The following is a 17,767-nucleotide window of genomic DNA, read 5'->3' as shown; positions in this document are numbered from 1 at the left end:
CAGTTCACTTTTGTCATTGTATCCGATGGTAACGTTCAATCAGAAATAGGGTGGTGGAGAAGTCCAGGCTAGAAACAACAGGCGCGCTTTTGATTTTCTAGAGAAATTTGGTAATTTCCTCTTACTCAGGGAATTGTTCCAGCATATAATCTTAACTGGATCACAGGCCACTTCTCTGTGGCCAAGTTAGTAAGAACCAGCCACTGATTATTTGTCACTTCTACACACACATACATACACACACACACACATGCACATACACACACATACACATGCATAAGCACACAAACATACACACACAAACACATACAAACACATACACACACAAACACACACATACACATGCACACGCACACACATACACACACACACTCACGATGACTTATTTTTAAATAATGAGTTTAAGACTTCATAACATTTAAACACCTCTTTCTAGAACACCACAACCCTATCAGCAAAGACTAGACAGACTACTGGGGAGGCTGTGAACTTCTCCATGTGCTCTGAGGGTTATGGTCTAAGGTGACTCTTTTGGAATCACCTCAGATTTCTTATGTGTCCAACAAATCAACAGGTTTCTTTGCATTAAGCTAATGTACTATGATTCTGAGTCACTGTTCCAGCTCACCCAGCCCGACTAAGGATGCCTTTTACTTACCTAACATATTAAACTCTTCAGAATTCTAAGGAGGGTGAAGGAAATGGTTCAAGATGAACAAAGTGGGTTTTTTGTTTTTGTTTTTGTTTTTTTGTCAGCTTTCACCACCCTCCTCCCTGTACCAAGGAGCTGTGTGAACATCGTCGCCTGAGAAGAGAATGATATATTTGAGCCTTGGGACTTTTTGGACACAGAGAATCTGAAACTTCAGTTGTGATTTGGATGAGCAAAGCAGCTTGCTTTTTTTTGTGACATCAAGAAGAGGAAGAAAAAGAAAATCCTGCTTTAATGCATTAGAACTGACCACAGAATGAATGGGCCTACAATCTCATCTATTCATGCTTTTGTTTATTCAGCTCATATAAAAGTCTCTTAAGAATGCATTTGAGCACAATATATAATAGTAATAATATTATAACATACATTGTGAGAAACTTTTGAAAACAATATAATGTCTACCTGGAACAACGCAGTGTTACAGACATACGAACCCATTGGTCATGCACATTTGTGCCATTTTCTTTAACTATTGTCACAAGGCCGAACTGAAGCATGACACACATTTTACAGACTGAAACCGACACCAGGAAGAGGCCGAACAAGTGTTATCAGAAGCTTCACATTTGTATAATTTACGACATCAGTTCACATTCTACGATAAAAATTCACATTGTCTCATTGTTTCCTTTCATGATGAATTTGAACATGACTCCCCTGCTTGTGAGCAGTACGGAGGCTAGCTCTTCCAAGTCAGTAGTTTGGGAACACTCAGCATCATCTGTGAGCAAATGTAGTGTTGTTTTTAGAACCAAAGCCACAATTAGAGCAGAGCCCAGTAACAACCCAACTCGTGCAGACAGAGACTTGGAGAGAACATGGGTAAAAACTACATCCCCGTGTTCCCAGCCCCTATCAAACTATACAAAATAAACCTCAGTATAAACCATTTAGTATCTAATATGAGAATCCTGTTTGCAAAACCAGGTCATCAAAGGGTTGGGCAGAATTAGGGACTCAGACAAGGAAAGGGCAGACCCTCGGAACAATGGCCATTCCTGTCCTCATTGCTAATGGGGCTTCACGTCTCTCTTATGCAACGTTTGGATTATATAATACACAATACAAAACATTACAAGAAAAGGTTGCAACTCTTAGGCAGAGTTTTCTACACAAATTTAACACCACCATTGGCAGGCAATGTTAGAGATATAAATTAATAACTTACAAAACATTACAATATGTACATTAGGTAATAAATACATGGTTATAAACAGGACTAGAGAGAAGTGTTAGTGCAGGAAGGAAGTGCAACAACAAAGACGGCAGCATTAGGTTGAGAGTAGTATACTTGAGTGAAGAGAGGCGAGAGGGGAGGGATGGCAGGTGGTGTGCAGCTCCCAGAGGCGTGGAGGCTGGGACACAGCAGCACACACGGCCTTGCGGGACGGAGCACTACATAGACTGATGGCCAACACCACAGCTCCTCCCCACCAGGCCTCCTAGCTTGTTCAGCTTTCTCCATCAGTTTCAAAAAGCAAAGCAGAGAAATTTCACAGGGGAAAATTGCTCCAAGCAGGCAAACATCTAAGTTGCAGGGACCACTGTGGAGTCAGATTGGACAAAGAGAAGGAAGTAGCGTGTGGTTAGATGTGCATCTGTCCTGTCTGTTTGCAAAAGTTAACTGGAGTAAAGCCAAAGATATTGCCCAAGAAAGAAGGGAGACTGTTTTCTTTCCTTTTGTTTTTGTTTTTCCAGAAAGACTCAAAAAATGTTTGTGTCAGATTTAAACACGTGTCTGTGTAGAAGTTGGTACTAAACTCTAGATAGTCAACAGGCATTTCAAAGACACGAAAACATTTTACAAAAAAGGCACACAGGTTGGCAGACAACGGGGTGGGAGAGATTTGTAAATGAAGTTGTGTGTGAGTTCAGTCACCTGTTGGGACAGCTCCCCAACACCTAGTGCAGAGCAAGCTCTCAGCTTTGTGTCCTCTGTTTTCAAGCCATTTAGCTGTGGTGGGAACTGGCCTCTACTACCACATACAGCTGCAGGTCTTCGCCAAGCTTGCAGGCAAGGCAAGGCAGCACGGGACGGCTATTTGCTTCACGGCCTTGCATTCTGGCTCCAAACTCAAGTAACTGGAAAGGCCAGGTGGCCTTTGTCCTGTGCAGGCCTTGGCCATGGTAGGCTGGCCCTACCACTCAGCTGGCATGCTTGTCAAGGGTGGAATGTTCCTCTCCACACAGAAGGAGATTATGTGTCGACGGGGGACTTGTCTTCTGTCGCAATGTCTATGTCAGTCTCTTCCAGGGAATCCCTGCTCTCTGGATCGATCACACAAAGTGTCTTCGTGCTGCTGAAGTAGTTGTGGCCTTCTCCTTCTTTTTCTGGTCCTTCAGAATCCTCTTCTTCAAGGGTCAGTTCAAACTGAAATTTCTCCATGAGACCCTGGCAGTCTCTGCTCCTCTCGTCCAGGGGTGGGGAGGGGCTCTGGGGTATCATGCTCTGGTACCAGTTCCTGTTATCTTCTAGTGTGTCCAGAATGTCTTGAGCATCAGGCTGAACCAGGTCTGCCCAGGTCTCCCACAGTGGATGGACAATGTAGTCAATGAAACCAACCTGGAGGAAAAGAGGACCACACATCTGTTACTGCATGGGCCCTTGAGAACCAAGCACATTGTCTTGGTTTCTAGGTAAAGAAAGAAGACTAACCCAAGGGGACCAATAGATTTTGTTTATTTGAGGGCTTGCTCTATGGTAGGCCCTGTACTATATACAGTATGGGCAAACACCTCTCAGCCCTGCAACTTATTGTTACCCACTGTTTACAAAGGAGGAAACCGAGAATCACAGAGACTAAACATGGTACAGAGGTCATATAACTCATAAGTGGTTGCTCTGGGGCTTAGTCTCCACTTTGTCTGATTCCAAAGCCTGAGTTCATCTTATCACGACATACTGTTTTTCCTTTCATGTCTGCCAGCTAAGTCTGGATGCAACTTGGAATGACTTTGCCACTACTCAGGCTCTGTGAGTCATTTTCTGAAGGAAGCCCCAAATCTGAAGTGTTCTGATTCCACATTCTCTCCCCAATAACTCTAAAATATGCTGTTGCCCTCCACTATTCTGGAACTTTGCTTTGCAGAGGACTATTTAAAATAAAACAACAACAATAACAATAATAGTAATAATAAAATACTTGAAAACAATTCAAACCCTAAACAAACAAATATCTCCTCTGTGGGTATGGCTGCTATTGTTTAGGATCCATAGAGCACATAGTCATTTCCATCAGTAGAAAGAAGGAAAATAAAAACAATCAAGCAGTTCCTTTTGCCCATGTGCAAGAGCATAAATCCAAGGCTGTGGCTTTGTTGTGCTTTACACAGGAGCTCTGCAGGAGCTATGCATCCTGCAGGAGCTAACTAAGTGGCCTTAAACTGACCTCCCTGTCAGACAAACAGGAAACACTGGGGACTGGGGCAGGTAGAGAGAGAATAGGCACTGCTGAATGAGGGAATGGAATTCCCCTGTCATGGTGGGGGTGGGGCTTGGAGAGATGTTGAGTTGGGATCAAGAGGAACATGAGCTAGGTTCTCTTTGGGACATTATGTTGTTATCTTTTCACTCTACCGGAAACCTTCTTTTATAAATTTAAGTGGCCAGTCATTTAAAATATTCAAATTGTGTATATATAAAAACTTTGCTCATATATGAGTTTCTGTCCCATCCCATCCTGTGTCTATGTGTGTACATGTGTATGTGTATGTGTGTATGTGTGTGTGGGATATGTGTATGCATGTGTGTATGTGTGTGTGTGTATGGAGTATATGTATGTATGGAGTATATGTGTATGTGTGTATGTGTATGCATGTGTGTGTATGGAAGCGTATGTGTATGTGTGTATGTGGGGGGTATGTATGCGTGTGTTGCATGCTTTTCAATGGTTCTTCCCTAACTTAATGAGCAAGACTCATAAAGTCAGGGTATCTCTGATCTGCCTTGGTTACAAGAATTTGGCTAGATGATTCGGATATTACTTTGCTCCCCCACTCCCTTTTCTACCTTATCTCTTTATATACGGTTTAATGGATTTTAGAGGGCATTCTCAAAGTGTTTTCCAGGCACTAGAAACAAACTCCCAACCATGAACGATTGTGAGTAACATAGCACAGTCAGCCATTTCCTTTCTTTGTTTGCTTTGCTTTTAGTAAGAAATGCTTCAGATTTCCATGGAAGGTCATCGCTAGTTGTTTATTCCTTGGGTTCTGGGGTGAGAAAACTCCCCAGATCCTAAGAACTTCTAGTTAGAGTTTTTCTTGTTGGATCAAACATACAAAATTTAACAGAGCCCATGAACGAAGCAGCAGTGTGGCTGATGACATCATGGTACTTGGGGAGACCTGTCCACATGATGGAGAGGGCATCAAGAAGTTCGCAAACTGGACCCAAAGGACAGTTGTTTATTTGTTTGTTTTGTTTTTTTTTCTTTGCCTTACACTGGGAAGACATTTGTGGTTTCATTGCAAAGATGAGGCTTTTTTTTTTTTTATCATCTTTGGTAACGGTGACACTGTGTTTGTCTAAGCAGGCTACGGAAGAGAGAGCACAGATGAGGAGTTGAACTCCTGGATGGACAGGAGACTAGGAGAAATCTAGGCAGTGGGATGGAGGGTACAGGCATTCATGTGTCCACTGGCTCTGATAAGGTCATGGACAACTGTAAAATTTGCTTAATTCCTCACCTGTGAGGCCAGCATGGAGAAGACAAATGAATAATTATAATGGGATTAAATGTGCAATTGCCTCTTTATCAGTACACACACGCGCACACACACACACACACACACACACACACACACACACACACACATACACACTAGCTAAAAGAAAGGAATTAGATAGAACTCTCCAGTAGTATCATTGGTAGAGCTCATAAAAACATTGAAAAAAATCTCAGTATAGATACCTGGGATTTTTCCACAGAAGCTGTGTGTTTATCACACATTGGGCTAATCTCCATTCCTCTCTCTCGTTCTTTGTCTCCCTGTTGGAAAAACTCCTCCATGATTCTATCAGTCCATTGCCGATACAATTCCAAGGACTTGGTGGGGTTGCTCAGGTCTGCACAATGTACCATGTTGCGAAGGACCTGAAATGATCAAGTTTTGGAAAATCCCATAAAACTAAGCATAAATACCACCAGAACATCTTATCCCTCTCATCCCAGTACACTTTGTACCAAGAACATTTTAGTTGAATATAATTACAATCCACCCATCAAAAGAGCAGTATTTCAACGGTGCTGGCCAGGGTTGGTTATTTACCATTAGAGCCCCCAAAAGGAGCATGTATTTTCCTAGACTGACAGTTTTGAGTTTAAAAACTGGAAGGGGTATTAAAAGTCAAATTCTGCTAACATTTCTTTCCTCAGTTTGGAAAGAATGCAAAGAATGGCCCAAAGTAATTACTTCTAGATTTTCCATGTGTGGAAACAGACCAGCTGATGACAATTTGTTTAGCCAAAACAGATCTAACAAACTCCTAGTTGGTGGGATTTATATTCAAATGTGAGCTTTGGAGACCAATAGTCATATATGTTCTATAACAAATAGACATTGCAACTCAATTTTAGAACTAAGCAATTCAATGAGTACAGTATTGTTTTCTTTATAAATGAAAAGTTAAACTCTTTAAAAATATGCCAAAGGTATAGTAGCATCCTAGGTCATGCAACTAACCAAATTTCTGTTTTCTTTTTCTAAATACTGCTTGCTTTTATTGGTTTCACTTTGTGTTAAACATCAGATACCTGTATCCGGTCAGTATAGTTGTCCAGAAGGAGAACACCCGAACTGGTCACCTTTTTGGTTTCTACCATCGTTTTGAGGTCTGCCAGCAGGCTCATATGTTTAGACATATCGGTTGCTAACACCTTGGGTAAAGACAGAATTAAAATTCTTCATCAAGTCAGTTGATGAGAGAAAATGGCAAATGTAAGTGATGAATGCAGGCTAGCATCTTACCATGTCAATCACCATTTTCCTGAGTGTCTGGCGTTGCTTCTTGGTAAGATTCTGGAAGATGTCACAATGTTCCTCTTGTAGCAGTTTGAATCCCACAGCAAGGTGGTGGTTTTCCAACACAGATTCATCATTATACATCAAAGCAAGTTCTGAATCTAATAAAAGAAAAATGATGAAAATAAAAAATGCAATAAAACGGTATAATCCAAACACTGGTGTTACTTCAATGTGAAATTAGATATATCTCGTTTTACATTATTTCAAGAGCTATCATCCATAGGTCATTACATACTAAGGAAGCAGAGCAAAAAGTGATTCTTGGAGATATTACTACGTGAGTTTGCTCTTTCATTAAAATTCAGTCTTAAAGCACCTTCTCTCTCTCACACACATGAGATGAAGAATTTGACATCAGATAAACTGTATTTTCATTTCAGTTGACAATTTCCTTTAAGTATCATGATTTTTGTGTTTTGAAAAGAAATGAGATGAAAATGCTGTGAAGCATTATCAAATGTATTAAGATTTTCAAACTATACTCACTTTCATATATGCTCTCATCCTCTGACAATTGTGAGTTCTGATTTTCAGAAAAGATAATGTGCTGCTATAAAATCTTATTTTACCCTAATAATGTAGCTTTTGGATGTTTCTATAAATATGGCAACTAAGTATGAATAATCTTCTCAAGGATGTTGATATTGAATTTTCTGTTCCTGAATTTCTGTTTTCTGAGTTTCTATACCAGAAACTGCAATGCCTAGGTACCCAAACTACAACTTCCACTCTGCTCTTTATATATTTTGTCCGACACAGTTTTGTACCAGGAATATGGTCATCAAACTCATTAAATCAAGTTTTATCTCTAACCAAGAATAACAGCCCATTAATGCAGTACATTCCTAGTGTACACAAGTGGTCTCTGTCTCATAGATCATCACTTTCTCTGAAGTCAGCTAAGCCCCCTTGTTCTGCTAACATTGTAGTCAAGGGCATAGATTTACTAACATGCTTTATATGTCCCAGTACTATAGATAACTATATTTCCCTTGGGAAACAAATTATCAGCATGCTAAATTTACTAAACTAACCCATGCAAAGAAGCAGGTACTCAAAGTTTATGATGTTGATTTTTTCAGTAGAAGAATAAAATGTTAAAAATGAAAAAGAAAACCAATGTGCCCCAAGCTTGGGATACTCAGATATTTTGAACATAAAGACAAAGATAAACAACAGAAGGCCTCTTCTAGCAGGAAGCTCATAAAGCACTTTTATAAAACTGCCAGCACGAGAAGTCAATCATGAACAAAATGGGATAACAGTATTATCAAAAGCAAATGTACTTGGGCTTTCAGCACATAGACATGGGGCATTAACTGAGACAATGAATTTATGTTCAATAGCATGAGAATCAAATGGGTTGAGCACGATAAAGCCCTGGGGATAGCTACAGATCCTAAGGCTGGTCAAACTAGGTCCTTCCCTTGGCTGCACACCAGTCTTTAGTCAAAGCAGTACAGATGGAAGACAATGTGTGGACCTTTTAATGGCCCTTCCTCATGAATTGTAGAGACCTACTCCAGTGTTCCTTAGGGAGTATTACTTCTATAACATGAAGGCAACTACATTCAGGCCCAGCATCTCTGCCTGTCTTCTGGGGTAGAGGGACATACATGGCTTACTAGGTTGTGTATGTTAACCTCAAAAGAAACTGAGTTATTCTTTCTTTCCATATTGTATTTTTCCAAACTTTTGAGTTGTTTTTAATGGTTTGCCATGACCCTCTCCAAGTTCTCCATGCACCTCCAACCCTGTGTTGACAAGCTAGACATAGTATCCAGGAAAGGCCTGAGCAATTTTCATGGGATGGAAGGATTATCTCATTATTGCCCTTGTTATTACCCATAATGAAAACATTAGGAGGAAAAAAGTGCAGTGAATCACAGAATGATCTGGAATGACTTTGCAGTGGTAAACTCACTTGTGTTGATGAGAAACTGATTGGAGACTCCGGGATGGTCCACATCATGGATGGCAGCTGCAAAAATGGCAGCCAGGATCTCCAGGTCTGTGAAGACAGCCTGTGGGTTCAAAAGAGCCCATTAACTCCACATTCAATGTACCTGTCTCACTCTTCAGTTTCATCTGCTTCAAGTACCACATTTAGCTCTTGTTGGGAGAGGCACTGCTGATGTATATAGTAGCTCAGGATGTTGATTTAATTAAACATAAGACTCTGTTTATTGTCATAAAGCTTCTGATATGAGAAGGATGATGCCCAGAGCTTGTTCCATATCCATCCCGTATAGGCTGAGGTTTGGTAAGTTGTTAGCATAATTTTGATGGTATGTGTGTGTATGTCAGTAGTTGGTGTCTTGGATTTATGGCAGTAAGGTGCTTGTGTAACCATGGCTCTGGGAAGGTGGCAGATAACAACTTTCATAAATAACTAAGTAACCAGAGGTAGAAGAGGCTAAACTCCAGTTTTGGGAGACAAGTGATAAAATATTTGCCAAAGTTTATTTTATAGTGAGGTTACAATGTGTCATGTATGCAATAATTCATCCACATACCCACTACATGGTTACTACGGGCAGGAGTTGAAAACATTTCTAAGACATAAAGCCCACTGTCATGCCACTTCACTGCTTCACACGGTCACGAGGGCCTCTCTGTCCTCCTTCTCCCCCATGTGCAGTGATTTGAACCTAGTTCTTGTTAGGCACGCAATGCTGCTGGTTCTTAAGCCTCTCTGAAGTCCTAACTCTTCAGTTCACTCAGATGCTAGCTCCCTTTCTACCTCTTCTCCAAAGACCAATCCTTCTGCACAACCAAGCATTCCACACTCCCTTTTCTAAGTCTGTAACACTCATAGCCAACTTACAGCCAAACAATAGTTATCTATAACTAGGTGAATAGTGCCACTCTACTTCATTAGTGTAAAAGCAATACGTTTTTTTTTCCCCTTTAGGGGGATTAAACACCCTTAGCTCCATCTCACTTTAGCAAGCTGTCTTAGATTTCTTAGGGCATATGGAAGTCAACAAAGAGTTTATTCTTTCTCTAACTCCCAAACTGAGTCTGCCAAGATGGCTGGCTAAGGCTTGGCCAGTCCTTTCCTGCAGTAGGCAGTACAGTTTGGAAGTACCTGGTTACTCACTGTTGCCATCTGCCCAGAGGTAGCATGGCTGGGCATATTACTAATTACAGTAGCCCATGTGAAGGCATGATCTATAAGGGAAAGAGTTATAGTCATCTCCACAGAGGGTATGGGGAGCAGTTTCTCTTGGCTTTTATTTATTAACCCATCTGCTCTTGATTCTCACTTACTAGTTTGAACTCCTAGGAAAATGAGTCTCTCGATGTTTATACCTAACAGAGACCACACAGAGTAGTTCATATTACATATACGTTTTATCTTCCTCGGGGCCTGGGATGAGTAGCTATTGGGCAATTCAGATGAGTACAGACATGTGTATGTACTGTATGACAGACACTAAAGAAAATGCCTTGAGATGCACTGGATCCCTTACTGAGAATATGATGAAAATAAATCATGGATTCAATTCTTTGTCTGATAATTAAATAATCTTCAGTTGGCAGAAATGAAAAAAAGAACATTACACTGATACTGGAAAACAAGGAAAGTAGATGTATAACCTATTTTTAAAAACCATTCTTAATTGGTGAATGCCACAGCTACCAAAAGAAGCTGTTCCAGTACTCAGGGTTACTCAATTGCATCATTTTTTTTTTTGTAAATGTATTGTACATCTATGGTACTTTTAAAAACAGAATGGATAGGTATACAAAACATATTGTCACTACTCACGTCCAACGCTGGTGTAGAAAGGAGAACGTGGGTTGACTGGGCCACATCAGCAGCATGCAGGCTGTTGTGATATGCCACATCAGAATGGTAATGGTCTTCTAACGTCATCATGTAGGTTACAAAGGTGTCGGATGAGATTTTGAAGGTCTTTAGAAGGTCTCTTTCCTGTGTAGTAAAATGGGTTAGGGCATGAATAAGTAGATGTCCAAAAATGAGGAGAAAATTGTCACAAAAAAACCCCTGAGGTATAAAATATAAAGAGCTGAGCTCCTGGATAACCAGCATTTGCTCTAGCTTCCTCACCTGGAATATGGCATACATGATGCACGTGAGGGGCCGATTATGTGAGTACCCAGCCACGTTGAAAATGTTAAGGCCCCATTTGTTCAGGTCTTCCAGCTCCTGCAATCAAAATTAGAGGAATTTAAGAATAATAGTTTTATTTTTTAATGCTTTAAAATATTTTACAAGATTTTATTTGGATAAAATTGACTGCTGAGTCTTCCATGCATCTGTTTAGAGTGTCTGGTTGCATAAGAATCTGAGAGTGGTGGGCTGGGTATTTTCTATGTGGTAACTGCAGATTTCTGCAATTCTTTTGTAAAGAAACACCCAAGTGTGTTCGTATTTATAAATTAGTTACTGACCTATACTTGCCAAACACCAGTCTTCAACTGATGCTGCTTTCTAGGGCAGCTCAAATGAGCCCAGGCTGCTGGTCCTGGTCCTCTGTCTCTCCGCTTGCTACTTGATGGCCTGTCAGCAACAGCTACATAACTGTGTCCAGGAAATTCCTCCACCCTTTGCTTATTATCCCTGAAGTCAGGTCAGGGAGACTCAGCTTCCAGAGTGTGTAGAACTGAACCCTGACTTAGCATTAACTGCCTGGTATGGGTTATATCTTAGGATGAATGAGCCACACACAGACCTGGAAGGAACATCATTCAGACCTTTGCTGTGAGATTATTCCTAAAATTATCTACTTGGGGGAGTAGTTTACTTCATTTTTAATAACTTCCCTGGAGTATTAGACCAATGATTAATCAATTTTTCTCTAATGGCAGTTTTCAGAAGGCCTCACGGAAGAAGTTCTGCTCAAAGGAAGCTTACTTCATCCTTTGACTAGGCTGCAAGGACCTTAGCAGCATCTGTGCAGCCTCCTACGGAAGGAATGAACATTTTCTGTCCCTTCCTCCACTGCTGGGTTTGGGCATAGGGGTCAACACTGTCACTGGCTCCTCAGGTTACTGTTAGCCCTGCCAATCATGGCCAACATTCCCACTGGTGCCTGACACACTTTCTTCCATTGTCCTCTGGAATAATGTAGCCCAGCCTGTCCTGGGACTTTCTGTGTCTCCCATGACAGGATGCTGTATCCACAAGGAACTCTGCATTAATGAGCCTATACTCAGGACAAAGGCACAGTCTTTTGGTATGGAAGGACTTCAGTTCGGTGCTCCAGCAATGGACAAAAGGGATACATCGGTTTCCTCATCATAAAATTTAACCACAAAATGTATGTGATCCCTCTTTTCTAACTGGTAGATGGGGTATGCATGAGTGTGTGTGTGTGTGTGTGTGTGTGTGTGTGTGTGTGTGTGTGTGTGTGTGTGTTTATGTGTACGGAGTGGAGAGCTGCATGTACACATGCCCAGCTCAGGCACACCTTGGCTAGATGATCTTCGTTTTCTGTGTTGACTCCAAAGCGTGAGATGCTTGTGTTGTTCAGGCTTGAGCTGTGCATCAGTTTCTTCACCCCGCTTATCTGGGTCATGAGCTGCTGCTTCTTCTTCTTCTCCCTGTCCTTCTGGGTGGGGGATGGGATCTCCACATCATTCTGCTTGTCTACAACAGAACAGTGAACATGCTTTTGAGCACACACGTGCCAGTGAGCGTATAAAAATATTCAGAACAACTTGAACCATGTATTTTGGGGTTTAAATTTCTCTGGACCTATAGACGGTCCTGAGAAGCAGGTGAGAGTTATATGAGTTGTTGTTTCACATTTCTGCAGAAGTAAACTAAGGTCCAGAGGAGCAAGTAACTTATCTAAGAAGTGGCAGAGATAAGACAGACCTAAGCCAGTTCTTCTGTTTTCAGTGTTACTCAGAATCACACTCTTATTTTCAAAGTGGAGCATCAATACTTATATACATACTTTTCATTTAAGTGAGTAATGTATTTTTATATAGAAAAATGATCATCACTCGGGAGGCAGAGGCAGGTAGATCTCTGTGAGTTCGAGGCCAGCCTGCTCTACAAAGCAAGTGCCAGGACAGCCAGAGCTGTTACATAGAGAAAACCTATCTCAAAGAAACCAAAAACCAAATAAATAAATAAATATAAAATGTTCATTAGTGGATGTAATGGAATGGGCCTGTAATCCCAGCACAGAGGACATAGAGACAGGAGGACAAGGGTTCAAAGAGCTACATAATGAATTTGAGGCTAGCCTAGGCTACATGAGATCCCATCTTAAAACAAATGACAACAAATCGTTCATTGTAAAAGACAGACCCAGTTTAACAAAAGCAAACTATGTTCTGCTCGTTTTATCATATTTCTATTCTTTTTTCTATGTAAAAATTCATATGGCTTCAACCAGGCTCAGTTTAAATAAGGATATATATGTTAGAAAAATAAACGGTTTTGTAACATTTAGATAATTACTTTAAATCTTTGGTCCATTACCATTTGAGGTTTGGGAAAAGATTATAATTTGATTTCTTCATGGTTTGTGCCTATTAATTCTGCTTATAAATAATAAGGCCTCTCATCCATAATAGGCACTTTAGTTCATAATATGTTTATGTTTATTAACTATTGATAATAATCTCAGTTAGTTTTCTTTTAAATTTTCAAGGTCACGGTAGAGCTAGTATTAGTAAAAACAAATGTCTATCTACATGTAGACTCTTTCCTGTATATTGCTATTAACTATCAACTACTGTATTTCCCATTGTAGGGAGATGAATCCTGGGTGCTTATGAAGATGTATCACCTCTGTCCTGCTACAGGGATGCCTGTGGGTGCATAAAGGGAACGATTGGTTCCATTGCTGGCCCACTTCTACCTTGAACTAAATGGAACCTATGGCTGGAATAGTTAACTCGGCTCTCAGAAGTACCCACATCTATCTTTGCTTGTCACAGTGAAAATCAGTACGGCAACAACACCCCCGTCTGAAAATGGCATGCTTCCATATGGCATGCTGGGACATAGATGATTTGCTTTTAAACTCATGCAGATGATGGCATCCTCATGTGTCCTCCTCGAGGACATCTGTCTACTTACAGACCCTGGAGACACTCCATCAAAGCAAAGCAAGATGGGGCCAGCTTCATGCACAGCTTACCACCCGCCCAGCTGTTGGGGGAGCCTAGCATTTTCCATCCCCAGCCTCCCTGAAAGGCCTCTAGGTGCTCATAAACCTGTAACTTTTGATTAGAAAAGGAATTTTGGTCATTTCTATTAGTTTGGAGGCTTCCAAACTATTTAATATCAAATAGCACTGAAGAAATTTGAAAAAATTACAAATTTATGGACCCCACCCAGCTCTACTAAACCAATATTCAAAAAAAAAATTCCCTTGCTGTCTCGATGATCAGAACTAGATTTGGGAACAAATAATAATCCCACACTCATTTCTCAGATGAAGTCAGCAACTTGTCCAAACTCAAAGGACAACTCAGTTAACAGATATTTATTCTGTAATTACTTTGTACACAGTGGTTTAATAGCCCAGAGCCCAGGCCTTGGGGTGCCTGTTAAAAATCTTTTGCCTGCCACACAGTGTCTGGTGTGGAAACTATATGTTATTTTAATTTTGAAATTCCCTTTCTCTCTGTCACTTCATTGCTAATAACTACCACTTTTTGCTAAAATGAAAGGTCACAATATCCCTCGCTTTCCCCAACTACCATTTTTCACATTTGGTGAAAAAGGGTTTTATAGATTGCCCCGGTGCCTCTGCAGAGTCCAGCACCTCTGGTGGGACCAGCAGCTTTCCTGATGTTGGTTAATTAAAGGTTCCCTGCACCCATGAGTAACGGAGCAGAACAACTGCTGTGTCTGGAACACGGCAATAAAGAGGAGCATTATTCACAGGGGTACCAGCGACATTCCTGGGTGTTCCCCTACGCAAGCACTGGAACAAGTGACAGGCTTCCCTCCTCGGAATTTCCTCTGGCGAGCATTGAGCCAACATGCTGTGGAAACAACCTGAAGCACAGACTCAAAAATGGCAAGAAACAGAATACGATGGGGGCACCACTGGCTGCCGCACAGCCAGCATGCCAATAAGAAGCAAAAAAAACAAACAGGAAAACTGGGCTTATCATTTAACACTGTTAATGGCACAATTTGGAGTATTTTCTTTGCTAGAGTCCAGCATCCTGTGGACATGAAAATTCTGAAATTCTTTTCCTCAAACCATGAACGTTCTAGCTTTTGAGAAAATATTCTTTACCTGTAAACATATTAACTAGCTTTTAATATAATGCTTAAAAAATCTTGTTTTATATGAGTGGTCCCCACCTATACCCTATTTACTTCTCCTGAGGTTAGATATTCTAAATTCCACTTTTCCCAGCAACACGAAAGCCCATGATCATATAACAGTACTAAGTGCCAAGATTGGTCCAGGGCTTGTTGCCTGACTTTCTGCATCCCACCTGAGCATTGTCTTTTCAGCTGGTAAAACTCGACAAGTTCCACAGATGCCAGGGTTAGGAGATTCCTTCCTTTCTGCACAGCAGGTTTTAATATCCTCTGACTCTTGTTAGGATATTGTTTTTAAGTTTAACTTAAATGGAAATGGTCATCTCATTTTGTTCTTCGATGTATACCATGTTCAGAACAAAGCTTTTTATATAACTAGAAATCGTTAATCCCTTATTTTTATTTCCAGCCACCCTGATTTCTAAAGAAAAAAAAAAATCCAAAATAGTATCCACATCACATCCTTAAATGAGACTCTGTTCCTTATGCTCTTCAGAGTTTCTATTAGGATGGTATCTGGTATTCACTTCCAAAAGCCTGCAGAGTAAGTTCTGCCTCAGAAAAACATTAGCCCAGTGACTTTGGTTAGATTCCTTCATTCTTCTTAACTTCAATTCTGTTTCCTGTACAATGAGGAAATTGTATCAGGAGAGTCTTAAAGACCACTGCAGGTATGACAGTTTATTGGGAGGCCTTATGGGCCTCTAGTGACACTCCCTTCCCCCTAAGACAGAGCTAAGAGTCCCATTCCCTGCATTGGTGGTTCAGAAGCAAGCTGTGATTTTCTGTACAAATTCCAAGTCTGGGCCTCATTACAGAGGGTCAAGTATGTCTCAGGGAAGCTGCTGAGCAACTCAGCCTGTGGCAGGCTCACAGAATGCCACAGTTGGACGACATGAAGGATTGCATTTCTCCTGGGGTTCCCATATTTCAGATGAAGCAGCTGGTGTCTCTTGTGTTTGTATCTTTTTACTGTGTTTTTCTAAGGATCTTCTCATTTGCCATGTACACATTCAAGTGCATATATACACATATACACACACACTACCCTTCTAATACTAAGAATGGGATTTGAATAACTCTCCTCAAAATTTTTCTCTGAATAATTTAGTTTTTAGAACAATGAGAAGCTAAGTTTTCCTGAAGGAGTGTGCCTAGATACTAAATAGAGTATTCACAGAAGAATAGATATTTGTCTAGTCCTAGGATGGAGAGTAATGAAACTAAAAACTTATCATCTCTCCTTCTTGATAGCCACTGCTAATTAAAAAAAAATACTTGAGACAGTAAGATATTTTTCTGATCCTTAAAAGTAGTCATTAGAGAGACACTGGGAAGACTACTTCCATCCTGACCTGACCAAGGGCTCAGAGATTCCAGGGAGCTTTAACCGGGACACTGAGAGAAGCCTTAACCCTCAGAGGCCCAGGGATTAGGAAATGCAACGTGTATGGAAATAAAAGCACTGATTTCACTCTTCTCTCTTGGGGTCAACACCTGTCAAGTGTCCTGAAAACAGTCCCCAGCTTATGAAAAATAATTGAATGTTTCATGAACCAAGATATGTATCTGAGACACTGAGGGGATGATACCTGTATTCAGAGATAAAGGAGGAAGCCTGGGGAAGGAAAGGACTAGGGGTTATGCCTTCTCTTTGCTTATATTCCAGCCACCTCTGGAAGACTGGGTACGTGTAAAAATTCCTCTCCTTTGTTCTCTGTCAAAGGTTGTTGCAACTGCAGCTGGGGACAGCAGGTGCTGGAGGACACCCACACATGGTGGGGAAGGCCTCTGCCTGCTAATCTGCAGTTTGAGGATCTGCTGGATGACTATGGGCTGCACAGTAATGCTGTACCGATGAGAAATCTGACTGATACGCTGTCAGAGTTGAACTGCTTTCGACTGAGAGAAATGGGACTACCTTTTAAACAGAGCTGCAGGCAGACTGTGCTCCATAAGGCAACAAGGCAAAGGTTCATTTAATAAGAGGCTGTGCCAAAAAGGAAGCTGGGATGCTCAGCTGCAAAAACGGGTCATTTCCTTGGAAAAATGGCTGCATAAGCAAGGATATTTCAGAGCCAGCTGAATCAGAATCTAGAGGCTTCCCATGCATTTTTGAGGTACACACGCCCCCGATTCTGCAGGCCTCATTAAAGTAAAATAGGCAGAAGAGGTTCATGATACCAAAGTTACCTTGAGGACTGAGATCAGAAATTCCTAAGAGTCAAACAAGACCCGGGGAATAATTGAAGGCCACCCCTGGAAACCTATGACCAGTGTTATGTGTTAAGTACCATCCGCATGTCAGAGAACAGTCAAGGATCAGAATGAGAAGACAATGGTGTTGCTTAGAGAGGACAAGGCCTCTTAGACATGAAACCTCCCCACACACATGCAGCATCCATTTTTAAGAAATAACTTAACAAAGCAACAGCCAAATTATTTCCAGAACACCCTTCCCTGGCCTCAGTAGAGGTAGCACATCCCCCTAAAGCTTTTTGTCTCAAAGCCTTGTTAACAGGAAGAATTGAAAAAAAGAATTACAGTTTTAGAGATGCTGAAATAACAGTTGTTGGGGTTAGGCATTGGACCTTCAGCTGCTCTGGAGGTCCCTGTAGGGAAGGGTGTGGTAATATGCAGCCATATAAATGCAGTCAACCCATAATAGCCTGCTCTCTTCAGCAGGTATTATCATTTCAAAAACATTACCTTCCTGCGCTTACTGTTTGCCTTTAGAGACTGGCTTTAGC

The 17,767-nt window shown here is 41.0% G+C and overlaps 1 protein-coding gene across 3 annotated transcripts in view; it reads right to left on the bottom strand.

Moving 5' to 3' along the window:
• Positions 1 to 989: 989 nt before the first annotated feature.
• Positions 990 to 17,767, bottom strand: part of Pde4b (phosphodiesterase 4B) — a 459,158-nt gene continuing 442,380 nt past the window's right edge. For all 3 annotated transcript variants that reach the window (XM_059254584.1, XM_059254585.1, XM_059254583.1), the window contains 8 exons: positions 12,184 to 12,362; positions 10,821 to 10,919; positions 10,518 to 10,682; positions 8,667 to 8,766; positions 6,686 to 6,840; positions 6,472 to 6,594; positions 5,629 to 5,811; positions 990 to 3,278 (listed from right to left, as the gene is read on the bottom strand). In XM_059254584.1, coding sequence (XP_059110567.1) covers positions 2,913 to 3,278; positions 5,629 to 5,811; positions 6,472 to 6,594; positions 6,686 to 6,840; positions 8,667 to 8,766; positions 10,518 to 10,682; positions 10,821 to 10,919; positions 12,184 to 12,362 — 1,370 coding nt within the window. In that variant the 3' untranslated portion in view covers positions 990 to 2,912. The remainder of the gene's footprint in view (positions 3,279 to 5,628; positions 5,812 to 6,471; positions 6,595 to 6,685; positions 6,841 to 8,666; positions 8,767 to 10,517; positions 10,683 to 10,820; positions 10,920 to 12,183; positions 12,363 to 17,767) is intronic.

The sequence above is a fragment of the Peromyscus eremicus genome, chromosome 2 (genome assembly GCF_949786415.1).
Source record: "Peromyscus eremicus chromosome 2, PerEre_H2_v1, whole genome shotgun sequence".
Lineage (NCBI taxonomy): Eukaryota > Metazoa > Chordata > Mammalia > Rodentia > Cricetidae > Peromyscus > Peromyscus eremicus.
Note: the sequence above shows the minus strand (reverse complement) of the source record. Positions and strands in the feature narration are given on the sequence as shown.